The sequence below is a fragment of the Vanessa atalanta genome, chromosome 22, assembly GCF_905147765.1.
Source record: "Vanessa atalanta chromosome 22, ilVanAtal1.2, whole genome shotgun sequence".
NCBI lineage: Eukaryota > Metazoa > Arthropoda > Insecta > Lepidoptera > Nymphalidae > Vanessa > Vanessa atalanta.
Window position 1 is genome coordinate 288,924 of NC_061892.1, and position 18,182 is coordinate 307,105.

Here is an 18,182-nt window from a genome sequence, read left to right on the forward strand (position 1 = left end):
TTTTTTATCTTCAATATAATTTTGTATTGAGTAACATATGCCTTATTTTTGAATGTTTTTTTTTTTATATGAGCATTAAATTTTTAATTGGCCAAGTAAAAATATCTTATGAACCATTGAAGAAGTTTATAATCGAACCGTAAATAATACATTAACATTAAACTCTAAGCATAGGAGATGAAATAAATAATTATTATTACAAAAATCAAGTCTAATTAGACTGCCACAGTTTAATAAGAACACAGTATGAGCATTTAATAATAAAATAATGGAGGTAGATTTATATTGTGTTCAACGACAAAGCAAGTGTTTATTAAACATACCACGAATTTGTCTGTATTAATTGTTAAAAAACTCAGTGTTTACGATTATTATTATTAATTTGAACTTTAAAAATTGTAAGTACTTTTTTTGAGTCTGTTATTTTAAAGTCAAATAACAATGATTTTGATCAGTGAAATAAAGTAGTTCCATTTTTAAAACTGTTTCAGTGTTCAAATGTATTACTCTAAGTTTTATTGAATGGTTATGAAAAGTGACCCCAGGTAATATCATAAATCCAAAGTATTAGATGTTTGTTACACTTCGACACCCTTAGGACGTTCGTTACGTTGTCCTTCGGCTCCCTCGATCCCAACCAATGACGCTCTCAAGGCCAATAGGACCAACAGCAATACACAATCCAGCAAATAAATAAATAATAACAAATTAATATTTAAATACAACTAATTAGCTGTTCCGTGTGGAAAATTCGTTAAACATTACTGCTTAGCAACTGTGCACCGTGGCGTAATGTTATGCAGTATAAAACCATTCTCAATATAGATAATAAGCAGCGCTGGATTTAAAACTTCCCCCAAGTTTGTTCCTCTGGGACAAAAACGAAGTAGAAAACATAACCTCTGGTATTACACAATACAACATATATAAGTATATATATTGATAGTTAAAAGTATACAAATAAAAAATGAACATCTTTAATTTATACTTCTAGTTCAAGATGGGTATTGTTAAAGATCTATTTACACATTAAGTGATGAGAAATGTAATGATTGTTTTTATTGCAGGATCTATTGGAGAGAATATTTCGATTGTTCGACGTGGAGAGACAAGACCACCTCGTGCAGGAGGACTGGATCGAGTTCTTGAAGGAAAGATTAATGTAATGTATAAATATATTATAAAAATAATTATGTATTATCGAAATGATTAAAGTAAATTTATAGTGTCCTGATCAAATATATATACATTTACTTGATGTTAGGGCTTTGTTCAAGCCCGTCTGGGTAGGTACCACCCACTCATCAGATATTCTACCGTCAAAAAGCAGTACTCAGTATTGTTAGTCAGTACAGTTACATAGGACATAAGTTAGTTCCCAAGGTTGGCGCATTGGCGAAGTTAGAATTGGTTAATACTTCTAACAACGCCAATGTTAATGGGTAGCAGTGGCCACTTTACATCAGTCGGCCCATTTGTCGGTTCGCCTACCTAATACAAATACAAGGGGCGCAGAACAAAATATGTTACTTAGGTAAAGGAGCAGTTCAAAAAACTGACAAGACCATTGACTCAGAGTTAACAGAGTTTTGTCTCAATTTCCGCAATCAAATACATTAATCTAAGGCTTCTAGCATAATTAGCAAAAGAATCCACAACAAAAACGTAGTTGCAATCAAGGACCAAACTTCTACTATATACAACACTTTGTTTCCCCAAAATCGTGCGGTTGATTTCTAAACCCAACCTTTTTTTTGCTGCGGTGGCTTTAATACGTAGGTACCCAAAATATTATAATCCAAAGTGCGTGCACCAACAAGATACAAATTAAAACATAAATCAACTGTCAATACTTTAGTTAATTAAAAAGCCTGAATAAATAATAATATGTATTAATAACTCATCTCGTGCTCACTGAGAGCATCTAATGAATATGTTATATTTTGTCAAATGAAAATATGCTTCGTGTACCACGAATACGCTTGACCAGCAGTGGGGCAGTCTATTAAATTATGAAATTCAAACAAGCATTCAGTTTGTAGTTTTAGGATAGCATATAATTTATCTCTTACATTTTGAATACTAAGTGTAAGTCCTTTTGGTCAGATATCTGTCAAAAGTGTCTAAATTATTTTTTTTTTATTAAAGAGAAGAAAAACAACTGGACTTCGTGGAGCAAGTGGAAAGTGTAGCGTACGTGCTCTGCGGGGACGGCGTGATTACACTTGACACCTTCCAGCTGATATTGAAGAACAAAGTGGTATATTTAAAATGTTTATCTATATCCTAACGCGGATGAAGTAAAGATGAACAACCCTTAGCATGATATATTGTATAATTCTTAGTTTTGTTTAGTTAATACTTAATACTACAGAAACCAGTGACATAAATCAAATCAAAATATACTTTATTCAAGTAGGCTTTTACGAGCACTTTTGAATCGTTATTTAACAAACTATTTAAAGTAAAGCTATTACCGGTTCGGAATGTAGATTCTACCGAAAAGAACCGGCAAGAAACTCAGTAGTTAAAAATTCAGTCATGTTAGTTAAATACAATTACATATATATGTGTGTCATGTCTCCTGCCTGGAAGTCAACAAGCATTAATTAACTCCACATTAAATGCGAATATAACTCTCTGTTACCTCTTCACGCTTAAACCGCTGAAACGCTTTAGAAATTTGGTATGGAGATAGTTTGAATCTCGGGAAAGGACATAGGTACCATACTGTATGTTTAAAATTGGGAATGACAGTTTATATGCTATAAATAAAATTTTAGAAATTTCGCACGACTTAAGCTGCAGGTCCAGTTAGTACGTAATATTCCTAGCACAATATCGTACGATTTGCTAATAAATACCTGTTAATTAATTTACCTAACCACAGGTGACAAATAAACTGCTAAGAGTGATAGACATCGATGGTGACGGATACATCACAGCGGAAGAAATTATGGAGTTTATCTCCGCAGTGTCTAGCAGCAGGTAAATTAGGTTAATAAAAAAAATAAAAATGATTATTTTATTTAATATTAAGGGTTAAAAAAATTGGTTAATAAATTAAATATTGAACCCGGTGTTAATGTTTAACATTTAAGTCAAAATCAATTAAAAACAAAACTATTAAACTACGCTTTAATGAGCACCTTTGAATTATATTTTTTTTAGTAATGTACTAAACGTAAATGTACTACTGTTTGAGAATGTAGACAGAGAAGAACCAACAAGAAACTCAGTTGTTGTTTAGAAATAAATAGGTAGAAATAATAAAAAAAAAAGATTTTGATTTTATGAGATAAATTGTAATATTAAAAATACAAATTGACATTTTTAAAAATAAGCTCAAAATAAAAGTAATAAGCGCAATGAAACCTTTCAATATAGAATGAATTAAAATAATATTGACAAATAATTTCAATTAAACCGTAGTTAAGTTTTATATTTTTCTCTTCCTATTAGATGCCCCGTAAACATTTTTATGACCTACATCTTTTTTAAGAACAGAATATGGTATTGCTCAGGTCTAAGACCATACAACCGTAGCTATATTCTTTACAACGTTAATCCGACAACCAGCTACAAAATTATTTGTTGCTAGTCCACGAGTAGGCATCGATAAGGCGAGTGTGGACCGCTTGGAGCAGCTCTTCAAGCAAACCGCAGGCGATCAGAAGGAGATCACTAGGGAACAGTTCCAGAAGATTGTTGTTTCAAAAAATGTAAGTTGTAAATATTAAATCTATGAAATGTTATATATATTTTTTTTATGGCATTGGTTGGCGGACGAGCATATGGGCCACCTGATGGTAAGTGGTCACCACCGCCCATAGACAAAGGCGCTGTAAGAAATATTAACCATTCCTTACATCACCTATGCACCACCAACCTTGGGAACTAAGATGTTATGTCCCTTGTGCCTGTGATTACACTGGCTCACTCACCCTTCTAACCGGAACACAACAATACAGAGTACTGTTATTTGGCGGTAGAATATCTGATGAGTGGGTGGTACCTACCCAGACGGGCTTGCACAAAGCCCTACCACCAAGTAACATATATACATATATTATATATACATATACATATACATATATTAATATCATAGTAATCATGATTATCACAAATACTAAAAAAATATTTTTCTAAAAATAAGTTCTTATGTACAAATATTGCATATTTCTCTATAATCTAAGATTTTAATAAAAAAAAATATTGAAAAAAAAAATGGAGTTTTCGAAATTATAACATTTATGACAATACTCAGATCAAGATGAACAAGCGTCCTTGATATTAAATGGCCACCTCTGCCCATAGACGCTGGCACTATAAAAATATATAAGCCGCTTCTTAAAACAATGAGCTACCAACAACAGAATCTAAGATGTTAGGAGTATGTCTCGTGCACCTGTAATTACACTGGTTCACCCAACAGATATTACTAGCTTAACAAATATTTATTTCATAAGTTTATTTTGACATCCCGAAAAATTTTCTCCTTCCAGCCCTTCTTCACTGAACGTGTTTTCCAAATATTCGACGAAGACAACTCGGGGACCATCTCCCATCACGAGTTCATAGAAGCAGTTCACAGGTTCGGCAGGCAGACTCCGGAAGACAAGATACGATTCCTGTTCAAAGTTTACGATTTAGATGGTATATTATGAAATATATTATGAAAAATACTTTTGAAATAGTGCAAAATTAGTTAAAATAATTGTGAAAGTAGATTAAAGCTTTTATTATATCGTTTAAGTCTTGAAATATGTATTTTGTTTGACTAAAAGCTAAACCACGAAAATGTCCATAAAGACTAATCACAGGACAGTCGTTAAAACGGCCTGGCGCAGCGACTGCTAGGATCGCTTATAATGTAAATGGCGCGTGCGCAGGCGACGGCCTGATCCAGCACCGCGAGCTGCAGCACGTGATGCGCGCCTGCATGCACGAGAACGGCATGCAGTTCTCGGAGCAGCAGCTGCTGGAGCTGACGGGCGCCATGTGCGAGGACGCGCGCGCGCTCACGTACGAGGCGCTGCGCGACCTGCTGCGGCGCCACGGCGGCCTGCTCGAGAACCTCTCCATCAGGTGCGCGCTCGCCACCTCTCCTCACCTCTTGTTTCAACGATGCTTTTAAAAGTTTTACTTGCTAGTTTTATATTAGATATGGTCACCAACATCGACATCGACTCCTTTTGAGATTTAAACTCGAATTTGATTCATTTTTATTAAGGTCTGTTTTAGTTCGCATGTCAAGCTTAAGACTATCGAATTTTCCCGGAGCGCATTTTGTGTATTTGATCTAAGTTCCAGATTTTTTTGACGGATGGATGGTATGCCACAAAAACAGTTTAATCATATAGCGTACATAACATTACACTTTAAATTATTGTGATTTCTTTATGTTACCGATACCTGTTTAACGTGTACAATTTTATTCACAGCATAGATCGTTGGCTGGTTCCAACGAATCCAAAACCCGAGCCGATGTCTCTCTACCAAAGATTTTTGAAGATGAAGCCGTACCAGCTCTCGGTGCCGTACTTCAAAAATAACTACGTGTACGTCACGTATTTATTCCTGTTCTTTCTCGTCAACCTCGGCCTTTTCATCGCGAGGATTGTTGAATACTGGGAGTCCAATGTCTTCGTCATGTTCGCGAGGGCTTGCGGTGAGTGATGATTGAGAACGGCATTTCGCTGAAGTTATCGTACGAGACTGTCTATATATAACTTTCTCGCGGGCGCAGGTCAGTGCCTGAACCTGACGTGCATGTGGGTGCTGGTGCTGATGCTGCGGCGCTGCATCACGGCGCTGCGCGTGCGCGGGGTGGGCTCGGCGCTGCTCGACCACCACGTGTACTTGCACAAGCTGACGGGCGTGCTCGTCGTGCTGTACGGGCTCGTGCACACCGTCATGCATCTCTGCAACTTCAGTAAGGCGACTTACTTAATTACTAATACCGTATAGATCGTGTCGGAATCAGCTTTTATGATTTATACTTCAGACTTCCTGTAGCATCTTGAAAGTTTTTAGATGTCACTTTCGTTTAATTTCAAAACCAAAATTCAACAGTCGATTTTAAAAATATTTATATTCTCAGATAATAAAAAAAAAATTCATAAAAGAAATCACAAACATCTGTAGTCCAACAGTAGTAATATGGAGTTCAAGAATATTGAATTACAAATAGAAAGTCAGGGTAATTTTTCTTTCAGGTTTAATAGTTGTAAATGACCCCGTCATCAACTCGCAGAATTACACAATATCGGAGTGGATTTTCACAACCAAGCCGGGGTTGTTCGGTCTCTGCGGGGGCTACGCTAACCCTACAGGAGTCGCGTTGTGTGTGGCCCTATTCGGACTGTCTATCTCGTCTCGACCCGCTTTGAGGAAAGGGGGATGTTTTGAGGTAAGATTAATTTTATGATAGGGATACAGAATTATAATAATTATCTCAAATCAATATAACATCTATGAATATGTGTCGACTACTATGACCAAAGTTACATTTGTTGATAGACATGACAGTCGACGCGTTCGAGTACCTACTGAATGGTAAAGATTTTTAGGTTTAGTTAGTCAATAATTGGCGTCTACGGTTTGATGTGGGGTGTGTAATTGTTCTACTACGTATGAATGTACAATTTGTTAAATAAAGACCCGGCCTATTTCATTAATATCGCATAATGTAATATTTATTAGATTACAATAATTTTCAGGTGTTTTATTTCGCACATTTGCTGTATATTCCTTTTTGGATCCTCCTCATAATTCACGCTCCTAACTTCTGGAAGTGGTTCATCGTGCCCGGGTTCATCTATCTCATCGAAAGGATCATGAGATTGGCTTGGATGAGGTATGGCTGTTGAAATAACCAAATTGAATGCAATCTCGTTTAATTATAACTTATATACCAGTTAAGCTAGGTGACTATCTTTATTTTACTTACTATATAGTCTGTTTTTTTTCTAAAATGAAAACTCAAAATAGTCGAATCCCCGCGGCAGGTCGGAGCGCGGCAAGACGTACATCTCGTCGGGCGCGCTGCTGCCGTCGCGCGTGACGCACGTGGCCGTGCGCCGCCCCCCGCTGTTCCACTTCCACGCCGGAGACTTCGTGTTCGTCAACGTGCCCGCCATCGCCGCCTACGAGTGGCACCCCTTCACCATCAGCAGCGCGCCCGAGCAGCCCGGTACGCGCATAGGCCGCGCCGAGCCGAGCCGAGCCGAGCCGAGCCGAGCCGAGCCGAGCCGATGTTAGCCGAGACAAGCCGTATGACAACGCACGTCCATTGCTCTTTCAGATTACATTTGGCTGCACATCCGAGGCGTCGGCGAGTGGACCAACCGCTTGTATGCATATTTCGAGGAGGAGCAGCGTAGATTAAACGCCAGCGAGGAAGTACACGAGTGAGATCATTGAATTACGTCGTAGATTCGAATCTAACAAATGAATTAGATGACCAAGAAATAACTTAGAACGACGATTTTTATTTTGTTGAAATAAATTAAATCAAAATAAATCGACAAATATACTAACAATTTTATCAATCATGCAAACAGCTCATCCATTTTATTTATATTTTGATTTTGACGATGAAATTATTAGGAGCAGATCGAAACTACCTGATGGCTCATTTATTATACTTTCAGAAAAGTTACTCGCAGCGCTTCGGGGCAAAGCAATCGTAGTAGAAGAAGAAGCTCCTCGAGTAAGAAGCGTTCCGTCGACTTCTCCCCTCTCGCATACACGAACGAGGCTTTCACCATTGAAGAAGAGACTGGGAATGGATTCGCTGGTAACGTTCCTTAATTTCAATACAGATTTTCATTGCTTAGTTTACGAAGCACTCGCAAAGAAGCAAATCTACGAGGACGAGATAACATATTTTGTTTGTATAATTATAGGTACGAAATAATCATTTATTTCGTTAGTATTAATTTCTTAAAAAGAGGAGAGGACACTGTGCCAGCGTTCTAATAATCGATCTCTTTGAATTGTATTCGTTCCTATTTTACTAAATTTATCCTACGAAAAATGGAACTAGAGTATCATTAGTTGCTTTTCTCATTTCAGCCTTATCTCCACCTCCTCTGACGAAACGTCCGTCGTTTCTGTCGCCGTTGAAGTTCCTAGAGAAGTCGCGTTCGATGCCAGACGTGCGCAACGGCAAGAAGCTAGGCATACAGACGTGAGTGTAATCACATGTAACCATAAGAATATAGTCCAGTCTTCCCATGGACGGGTCCGTAACTAACCGGCGGCCCGCAGGCTGCGCGACGCGGCGCGCTCGGAGTCGGAGAGCGCGTTCCCGGCGCTGGCGCTGCGGCGCGCGCGCGCACTCGGCGCCGCCCGCGCGCCGCCCGCGCTCGCGCACAGCTTCCGCTACATGCGCCACAAGCCCGCCATCATCGCGTGCCCGCCGCCCTGCGCCGAGCGCCGCCGCTCCAACGAGAGCATCCTCAGCATCGGTGAGACGCCACGTCGCCTTCGATGCTCTCATATTAGGTCGCATGTTGTCATATAGTGTATTCGATCGAAACGATCTCGCATTCCAGCGAGGCGTCGTTTGTCGAAGAGCCTGTCTCCGGATCGTGACGTCGAGTCGAACGATAAGCCCTGCGCGGTCGAGACACCGCCTGAGACTATCGAGGAGGAATCTACCCAGGACTACCCAGTCGGAAAACCACTGGAGGTAAGTTTTATCTCGAATTCCCGTTGGTAGGAGTTGGCTTTTAATTTAAATCGTTTTAATTACACAGTGTTTACTCGGCGACACAAAGATTGAAAGTGTAACTCGTTTATAGATATACCTGGACGGCCCGTACGGCGCGCCCTCGTCGCACATCTTCCACGCGCAGCACGCCGTGCTCATCGCGGCCGGCATCGGGGTCACGCCCTTCGCCTCCATCCTGCAGGCCATCATGTACCGCTACTGGCGAGCGCGCGCGACCTGCCCGCGGTGCGCGCACACCTTCGCCACCGAGCTGCCGCACCAGGGCGACATGAGCCTCCGGAAGGTAAGCGGCGCCCGCCTCACGAGTCCATCGCGTACCGCTGCTGGAGAGCGCCCTCTTCTCTACTTATGTGATACCCCGATAACACTATTTCTCTAAGTAGTTACCTGAGCAGGAATTAAAATATCCAAGCTCCGCAGGTGGACTTCTTCTGGATCAACCGCGAGCAGCGTTCGTTCGAGTGGTTCGTGTCGCTGCTGTCGCAGCTGGAGATCGAGCAGGCGGAGGCGGGCGGCGAGCGGTTCCTGGAGATGCACATGTACATCACGAGCGCGCTGCAGCGCTGCGACATGAAGGCGGTCGGCCTGCAGCTGGCGCTCGACCTGCTGCACGAGAAGGTACAGAGGGCCTTTCGTTTAAAAAATATACAAACCTATTCTGTACTTTTAAAAACGAGTGCCACTATGAATACCCAATTTTAGACGTCTTTGAGATTAGTTATTTCATTTAGTTATGAAATTTTATTTAGGCATCTACGTACATCACAATAATATCATCGCAAAGCTAGCAGGACGATCAGTAATGCGCGTATGTGTTGTGAATAAGGATTATTATTTTCAGGAAAAGCGTGACCTTATCACTGGCTTGAAGACCAGAACTAACGCGGGTCGTCCGAACTGGGACAAAGTATTCCAAAGGTTGCAGGAACAACGCAAGGGGAAGGTCACGGTTTTCTACTGCGGACCCCCCCAGCTAGCACGCGTGCTGAGAGTTAAGTGTGATCAGTTTGGATTTAACTTTAGGAAGGAAGTGTTTTAGATAATTTAATGATTCACTATTTGTAAAATGTTGACCATGTATTTGTATATAATGTAATAGATGTGAATAATCTTTTTAATTTCTGACTAGAGCGTTAGGTGTTAATAAAATAGTCTAAATTATATGTTCTGCCCTCTTGGAATAGCTTTTTCCTTTGGTGCATAATGATGCTTGTTTTATAGAATCTTTGTTTGTTAGGGCTGTGTAAATGAATGTAAAAATGTTTCCTTATGTTAATTACCAATCAACTAAAAAGCAACTATTTAATTACTAACTAAAATAAAAAGAAAAAAATTCAACACTAAGATAAATAAAAGGGACTACTTCGATCTTTCCATAACAAGTCAGAATATTTCTTATTTTTTAATAGACTAGGCAGGTGGACCTGCGGATGTATCACCTGATGGTAAGTGGTTACCGTCGCCTATAGACTTTGGCGCTTATAGATATATAAATCATCAAAGATATCGCCATTGCACCACCAACCTTGGGAACTAAAATGATATGTCTCTTGTATTTACACTGACTCACTCACCTTTCAAACCGAAATATAACAATACTACTTATTGTTATTTGGCGGTAGAATGTGTGATGAGATTGATGTTCAACTACGATCCCCACTGGGCTAAGGCTGGGCCTCCTCTTTCTTCAATGTTGGTCGGTGGCAGAATTTTAGTGAAATTAAACTCACTCATGCATGTTTCCTTACGATGTTTTCTTTTACCGCCGAGTACGAGATGAGTTATTAAAGTACAAATATAGCACTTAAAAGTTCAGTGGGGCGGCGAAGTTTGAATCCGCAATCATCGGTTAAGATTCACGCGTCAATCACTGGGTCATCTCGGCTCAATTTAGTTTTGACCCTTAAATTTTTGAAATTTAATACTTCTTTTGTTTTATAATTTCACTGGTATTATCTAGAGTAACTATATTATAACATGTATAAGAATGCCATCTACTGGATTAAATTATAACTATAGCAATTTGCTACCATTGTGTCGTCGTATAGGTACAACAAAATATTTATAGATGGCGTTAGTGTGTAAATTTTTTTTTATATTACTTATTTTTATTATATTTTGTAGTTTAAATGTGCACTTTTTGGAGCAATTATGAAAAAATCAATTTGAGCGTGTGTTTCTTAATTACATTTGAACGAGTAAATAGTTTCTTATGAAGTTTCGCTTGGATTTATAAATATATAATTAAAAAAAAAGTCTTCAATGTAATTATGCTGAAAAGTCTTAAGAAATAAGTATGGCGTAGCAATATCATTCAATCATATATTTAGGAAATTTGAGAACTTGCTTTTTTTTTGCAAAAACCCTTTTACTCAATGAAAAGTAAGACGCTTAGAAACGTAACAAGAGTAGTTTTGTGTATTAAACTGTTTACGTATGTAATTTAATCGTGCGCACGAAGCTGGAATGTTAGAATATTATCGAATATCATTTGTGATCGAAATTGAAAATGTCGTATGATGAGTTTACGAAAAGTTTAAATCCGACCTTTTTTATTATTGTGATAAAGTTCACTGAAACAAAGAATATCCTGTATTATCGCAGGAGATATTATCGAGCTGCTGTGGTGCTCTCTGTATTGACTCTCTTTGTCCAACAGGATAGCAATACAGCATAAACACCGGCTTTAAATATTAATCTGAGAAAATAAATTATAAAATAAAAATCGGGTTGAATAAATTCCGTATTTTGAACCCCTACTTGTTCTTGTAAATATAATGGGACCAAACAAGAAGTATATATGTATAAAGTAGTATAGGTTAAGAAAATAAAAAAAGGTTCTCCCAAACGCTTCATAAATGATCGGAGTTCTGAAGTAATAAACATAAAATAAAAACAATATGAGAACTTCCTTTTTTGAGGTCGGTTAAAAATCAACCATTAAGGTTTGTTGATGTGATCTGCAACCACATACCGCTATACTACATAGACAATGCATAATGTGTATAGAGTACTGTAGAACGCCGATAATCCGAATTATAATCGAAAATTCGGATAATCGGACATATACTGGTAATAAAGAAAACGAACCGTCACACATAGAATAATCTTTATTAAGTTTAACAAACACTGTTCTAAAACCATAATCATTGAAATATATCTGGACTCCAGCGAGTTCCAACTTCTTATAACAAAACAAAACGAAACTACTTGGTTTTCATTTTTTATATAACGCCTAGGACCGATTCGGTTAATCGGCGTTCGGATAATCGGTATATAGATTTTATTATTGTGTTCAATTCCGGTTAATTTGCTATCAATGTGACAACTATAATTTATACTTTAGGACAATTTTGTTGTATAATAAATATTTATTTTAGATGGTAATTGTAAATATTTTTTTTATGCGTTAAAGGTAAACTATACAACTATATTTTAAACAAGATATAAATATACCGTGCTAATTTCCTGTTGTAATTAGAATAAAATTACGAGATATTGTTATGTGAAAGGATTAAATAAATTTGTAATTTATCGTCGTATCGTTACCAACGCAACGTGAACGCTTTAACGAATTTTTGTATTTGTTTATTATAAATATCGAGAGTTTAATTTAATAAACTGCGATTGTTATAATGTTGTTATTTTATTTTTTTATAATAGAGGTATTGAGATGTGCAATGGGCCACCTGATGGTAAGTGGTCGCCAATGTCTTTGGGCGTAGCTGACACCTTCCAATAGCATTACGGCCCCAACCTTAGTAGTAAGATGTGATAAGAAGTACCTATTTTGTGCCTTTAGTTACACTATCTCACTCAGAGAGAGTACTTACCCAGCGAGCTTACACAAAGCCTTACAACTAAGTCGTTATTTATTTATCCAACAAAAACATGTACATTACGGCTCTTACTCGACTGCGTAGAGTCAGTAGCACTTTTTGGGGAGCAATGTATATGCATTTACGGGACTCTACAAAATATCAAAAACACAACTTGTTTAGAGTTAAAAAAATATATAAAGAGGGATTTTTGATGATTGAGAGCTTTCTTATGCCTTTATCCAGGTCCCAGGCCTGTGTCAAAATTAACTATTTTAAGTGGTTCAATCGTCGATTTGTTAACAGACAGACAGATTTGCTTTCGTATTTAAAATTTTAGTATGACACCACAACTTGGGATTACAAAAATTGTTCTCGGCTTTCTTACGTCAGTGATGTTCAGACGTGATTTTCCAATGGTAGTTTTTTCTTTGACTAAAGCCAGTAATCTTAATGCTAAACAAACCAAGAATATTGTTTAAATACCATTAAAACTTCAAAAATGATAATAATAATAATGAAAACGTATATGTCTTTATTATCATATCGATATACCACGCGAACATATTGTTAATATACGTAATTGACCATAAAATCAATGTTAATAGAGACGCCACTGCTGTCAGAGATAATTTTATAACATAGAAATAATCACAATAGCTACGTGGAATGACGTCACGTTACGTCATCCTACGTAGCTTGTATATGCGTGTATTCGCGAAGATTATTTTGCGGAAATACGCGACGACCTCGCATCCAACCTTGGATCAAGGTTGGATCCAAGACCGCGTCCTCTACGAAGGTGAAACCTTGGGACAAGGACAAAACCTCGATCCAAGGGCGACCTCTAAACACAAGGTGACAGTCAATGTTACGGTTTTGTGAAAATTAGTTCCTTGGAGAGGGCGCTGCTGGGTTTGTAATGTAATTCAGTATTAATAGACGTAAGAATTATTGTTGTTAACATGACGCTGACACATATATGTCTGCTTATCTCAGTTAAGTTCAATTTCCGTGTAGTCGGTCTTTGAAACGGTATTTCACCATAGATTTAGTAATAATAAATCTCCTCGCTCGAAATTATAAACAAATACAAGCAATGTGTGATAGATTATTATTGTTAAAAGTTATTGAAAAATTAAAACTAAAAGGGTGTTTGATATATTAAATGTTTGACCTACGATTTATGCTCTACGCAGTTAGTGTCTGAAACGACTACGCTGGATGTTAGCTGGCTGAGTGAGGGTCTGGGACTTGTTGGCATCAACAACATAATTATAATATATTTTATTACATTAAAGTGTTATAATTGATTGGAAAGCTGGATAGTAATGTTTTAATTTATAATCAGTTTCGAGTATAATACAAAATAATTATTCAAATGTTTTTTTGTAGCACAGCCTACGTATTCTGTAGCCTAACCATGTTTTTATTATGAGAAATTTATTAGTTTTCTAAGAAAATAATGGGGTATTTTGATAAAATAAATCATATCATCTATGTGAGCAACTAACAACGGCGGATTTCTTTGGGTGAATAAAAATGTTTACATAATGTAAATTATTTTAACGTATTGTTACGAGACTAGCCCTAGCCTCCAATACGGTGCTACGTCATAGGATATCATATTTAATAATATAATTAATAATGTCACATTATTATTATTATTACATATTACAATATGTGTTTTTCTCAGCCGAGAGCTGGTATTTTTGTAAACCATTTACGGGCATGGCCAAGTAAATGATCTTATTTATGTAGTCAATATGTTTTATGTAGGTTCATCCTGAAGAAAACGACGTACAATACGGCATGTATTTAGGATGGCAGCTTTTTGCATGGTGATATATGCATTTTCTGGGAGTTGTAGTAATTTAATAGTATGGTGTAGATGATTTGGGATTACTCCCGTGCTGGAGAGTACCAGTGGAACGATGTACACTTTGTCCAAATTCCATATTCTAAGTATCTCTTCTTTAAGTTCAGAGTATTTATGTATTTTATCTGCAATTGTTTGTTTTATATTATGGGTATTAGGAACGGCTATGTCTATTAAATATGCAGTTTTGTTAGCTTTATCAACTACGGTGATGTCTGGTCTATTACAATAAATCGTTTTGTCTGTTAGTATAGCTCGGTCAAAGTACATCCTATAACTGGGACTCTCCAGAACGGCTTTGGGTGTGTACTGGTAGTATGGTTCTACTTTAGGCGGTAACAGTTTATATTTAATGGCAAGTTTTTGATGCACGTAATGTGCGATTTGGTTATGTCGGTGTGTGTAGTCATTCTGTGTTAAAAGTGGGCATGCGTTTATTATGTGCTGAATGGTTTCTGGATTTTTGTGACATTTTCTACATCGGTCGTCTAGAGAGCTTGGATCTTTAATTATGTGTTTCCTGTAATTTTTAGTATTGATGACTTGATCTTGTATTGAAATCAAGAATCCTTCTGTTTCAGGGAATAGGTAACCTAATTTTAGCCATTTGTTTGAAGCTACAGAATCAATATGCTGTTGTTCTAAGTCTTTAATATGTCTGCCATGTAGTTGTTTCTGTCGCCATGAATCTAGTTTCTCCTTTTCGCTAATATTCTGTAACTTATAAGTGACGTGAGTTTCTTTTAAATTTAATGGTGTTATTTTGTCGTCAATCTCTACCACGGCTTTGTGTATTGAACTCTCAGTTTTGCTATAGAAAAAAATTCTCAGGTTGCTTATTTGGCTTTCCAACAACATTTTTAGATCAACTAACCCTCTTCCCCCTTTCTCTCTTTTAATGGTCATTCTTTCAATAGCAGATTTTGGATGCAGGTATTTGTGTTTAGTTAATGAGGTTCTTGTTTTAATTTGTAAATGAGATATATCTGTATTGGTCCATTTAATTATAGCAAATGAGTACGTCAGTATAGGAACTGCGTAAGTATTAAGAGCCTTAAACAAATTTCTAGAATTAAGTTTCTGTCTACATATTACATTTACTCTTCTTAGATATTCTGATGTAAGTTCTTTTTTAATTTGTGTATGATTTATATATTTATTTTGTTGTATGCCTAGATATTTATATGTGTGGTTTATGTCCATAGCTGTAATATTTATTGTGTTATTTATATTATAATCTCCTGTTAATATGTTTCCATTGTGTATGTGTAAGGTTTTGCATTTATCTAATCCAAACGTCATGTGAATGTCTTTACTGAAGTTAGCTGTTATAGTTAGTAGGTCTTCCATATCTTTTTCCGATTTACCATATAACTTGATATCATCCATATACATTAAATGTGTTATTGCTGTACTGTTAGATAGGTTGTATCCGTTTTTAAATTGGTTAAGTAAATGCGAAAGTGGGTTGAGTGCAAGGCAGAACCATAGGGGGCTCAGTGAATCGCCCTGGAAAATGCCATTACAAATATGAATTTCATCTGTGATAATTTTGGAAGTTCCATTGGAAAGAGATAAAATTGTTTTCCATTTGGCCATGGCATCTTCCAGGAATGTTATTATTGTAGGGTTTACTTTATAAATTTGCAGAACTCTAATTAACCAAGAATGGGGTACACTGTCAAAAGCTTTTTTGTAGTCGATGTATGTTACATGTAAATTTCTATTGAGTTTTTGTGCTTGTTTTAGTATTGTAGAATCAATAATTAGCTGTTCTTTACATCCCCTATGACCCTGCCTGCAGCCTTTTTGCTCTTCTGCTAATATGTTATTGGATTCTATATGCGAGTTAATTTTATTAGATATGCAGGACGTAATCAGTTTGTATAAGGTTGGCAAACAAGTAATTGGTCTATACTGTGATGGGCTTGATGTATCTGCACTTTTTGGTAGCATATGGGTTATACCTTTTGTTACAAAGTCTGGTAATTGTGCTTCTCCCTTAATCAGTTCTGTACATTTTTTAGCAAGTATCTCGTGTAGGAAAGAAAGTTTTTTAAGCCAAAAGTTTTGTATGCCATCCGGCCCCGCAGCCTTCCAATTTTTCATTTTTCGCGTTACTTTTTCAATATCTTCTTTTGTTAAATCTAAAAATTCCATTTCTTCAATACCCTCCCATTTTCTTTCTTCTTCCTTTATCCATTTTGCTTTTTCGTTATGACACTCACTTTTTTCCCACAAATCGGCCCAGTAGTTTTTGAAATCATCTTTATCCGGTATTTCTGATTGCTCGAGGCTATTATTTTTTCTGCCACTAAGTTCTAATTGTCTGTAAAAACCTTTTTCATTGGTCATGAATAGTTTGTTGTCTTTTTTCCTCTTCAGAGCCTTTAAGTAGCGAGCTAGTCTATGTGCTTTTAGCGTTAATTTTTGTTTAAGTGTATCTAAAACATCTTGAGGCGTAATATTATTCCCTTCGTGAGATGAATGTACTTTATTCTTGTTTAAAATTAAAGCTACTTCGCGTACGATTTTCTTCGATCTATTGTTTTTTATATATTGGCTTAATCTTCCTATGTCCACTCTTAAAGCTGCTATGTCTTTTTCTAACCTAATTTGCCATGGTTGTTTTTCAGGTTTTATATTTATTACATATTACAATTATTATTGTAATTAATTGATCAATAATTTGTACAACTTTAGTTGATATTATTTTATAACATTAAATACTGGCATGTAACACTATTTCTTATTTTAAAAGTGATTGAGCTGTCATAAGGAAATCAATTGGATGATTGAGAGCATTGTAAAAATATAGAGAGAGATTGAAACATCATGGTACAACATAATATTATTTTGCCATCCCGAACTACTGAAATTACATAAAAATGTACAAGTATTCTGTTTGTGATTGTGGAATGGATCTCAAGCCACATAACATTTGAGTTCACTTATATGATTTAATAGCCGCTCAGACAGCGACAACGCCCCTCGCCCCCCTCCCGAAGGAGAGGAGTGAACGATCATCGAGGACTGACGGCCGAAGCCGTCGTCCGCCTCACGCTCAGGACACCGCGCCACGTCTCCTCATCGCGACTGGTACGATCACACGTAGTGTGTTGATCTCGTGAAGAGCTTACTATAGAAATGATCCTATGAAGTAAGGTCTTGTCGAAACTTAAATTTTCAACGATAGTCATTCGACGAGTCAGAACTTGGCCAGCGCGATTCAGAAAGGTCGTAACCTTGAATAGTGACATCTAACGGCGCAAAAGAAAATTGCTTAGATTTCAGCGGTGTTTGTTTGCTAGCGACATCTATTGGCGTAATAATAGCATTATAAGACTGATTCAACATTCCTGTTTTTATTTTTAACTAGATATTATTTTATCCTTAAGGGACTTTTAATCCAGTGCTTTACCTTAACAGAATCAACCACAAGAATTCAAAATCAAAATATTCTTTTTTCAAATAGGCTCATAAAATCACGCTTGAATCGTGGTTACAGTGTTGAATTAAGCACCGGCAAGAAACTCAGTAGTTACTCTTTTCCGCTATTTAATTACAGAGTATCAGTAAATAATAATTATTTTTTTATATATTCTGTCTAGAAATCAGTAAATTCTATGCTTTTTTATCTTTAATGTATCTGTTGGATTATCAATTGATTTTCATAGGCATAACTTAAACTCTTTTAAAAAATATTTTATCTTATGCTATAAAAGAGTTGCCTGCTACTGGCCAG

General features: G+C 36.9%; 1 protein-coding gene and 1 non-coding gene across 3 annotated transcripts in view; one reads left to right on the forward strand and one right to left on the reverse strand.

Moving 5' to 3' along the window:
• LOC125072772 (NADPH oxidase 5) overlaps positions 1 to 12,376 on the forward strand; it is a 61,967-nt gene extending 49,591 nt beyond the window's left edge. Inside the window, exons 1-20 of one of the 2 annotated variants that reach the window (XM_047683464.1) lie at positions 280 to 398; positions 1,068 to 1,162; positions 2,149 to 2,260; positions 2,891 to 2,988; positions 3,602 to 3,722; positions 4,506 to 4,656; positions 4,893 to 5,088; positions 5,445 to 5,671; positions 5,750 to 5,935; positions 6,219 to 6,412; positions 6,723 to 6,859; positions 7,011 to 7,195; positions 7,307 to 7,412; positions 7,656 to 7,801; positions 8,080 to 8,194; positions 8,275 to 8,474; positions 8,562 to 8,698; positions 8,811 to 9,023; positions 9,161 to 9,358; positions 9,582 to 12,376. In XM_047683464.1, coding sequence (XP_047539420.1) covers positions 2,957 to 2,988; positions 3,602 to 3,722; positions 4,506 to 4,656; positions 4,893 to 5,088; positions 5,445 to 5,671; positions 5,750 to 5,935; positions 6,219 to 6,412; positions 6,723 to 6,859; positions 7,011 to 7,195; positions 7,307 to 7,412; positions 7,656 to 7,801; positions 8,080 to 8,194; positions 8,275 to 8,474; positions 8,562 to 8,698; positions 8,811 to 9,023; positions 9,161 to 9,358; positions 9,582 to 9,779 — 2,742 coding nt within the window. In that variant the 5' untranslated portion in view covers positions 280 to 398; positions 1,068 to 1,162; positions 2,149 to 2,260; positions 2,891 to 2,956 and the 3' untranslated portion in view covers positions 9,780 to 12,376. Of the gene's footprint in view, positions 1 to 279; positions 399 to 1,067; positions 1,163 to 2,148; positions 2,261 to 2,890; positions 2,989 to 3,601; positions 3,723 to 4,505; positions 4,657 to 4,892; positions 5,089 to 5,444; positions 5,672 to 5,749; positions 5,936 to 6,218; positions 6,413 to 6,722; positions 6,860 to 7,010; positions 7,196 to 7,306; positions 7,413 to 7,655; positions 7,802 to 8,079; positions 8,195 to 8,274; positions 8,475 to 8,561; positions 8,699 to 8,810; positions 9,024 to 9,160; positions 9,359 to 9,581 lie in introns of those variants that run through there. The other variant, XM_047683463.1, reaches the window with a different exon arrangement.
• A 5,027-nt stretch (positions 12,377 to 17,403) lies between these two features.
• LOC125072898 lies at positions 17,404 to 17,607 on the reverse strand. Its single transcript, XR_007120023.1, has one exon. It is a non-coding gene; the product is annotated as a small nucleolar RNA U3 (small nucleolar RNA).
• Positions 17,608 to 18,182: the final 575 nt, after the last annotated feature.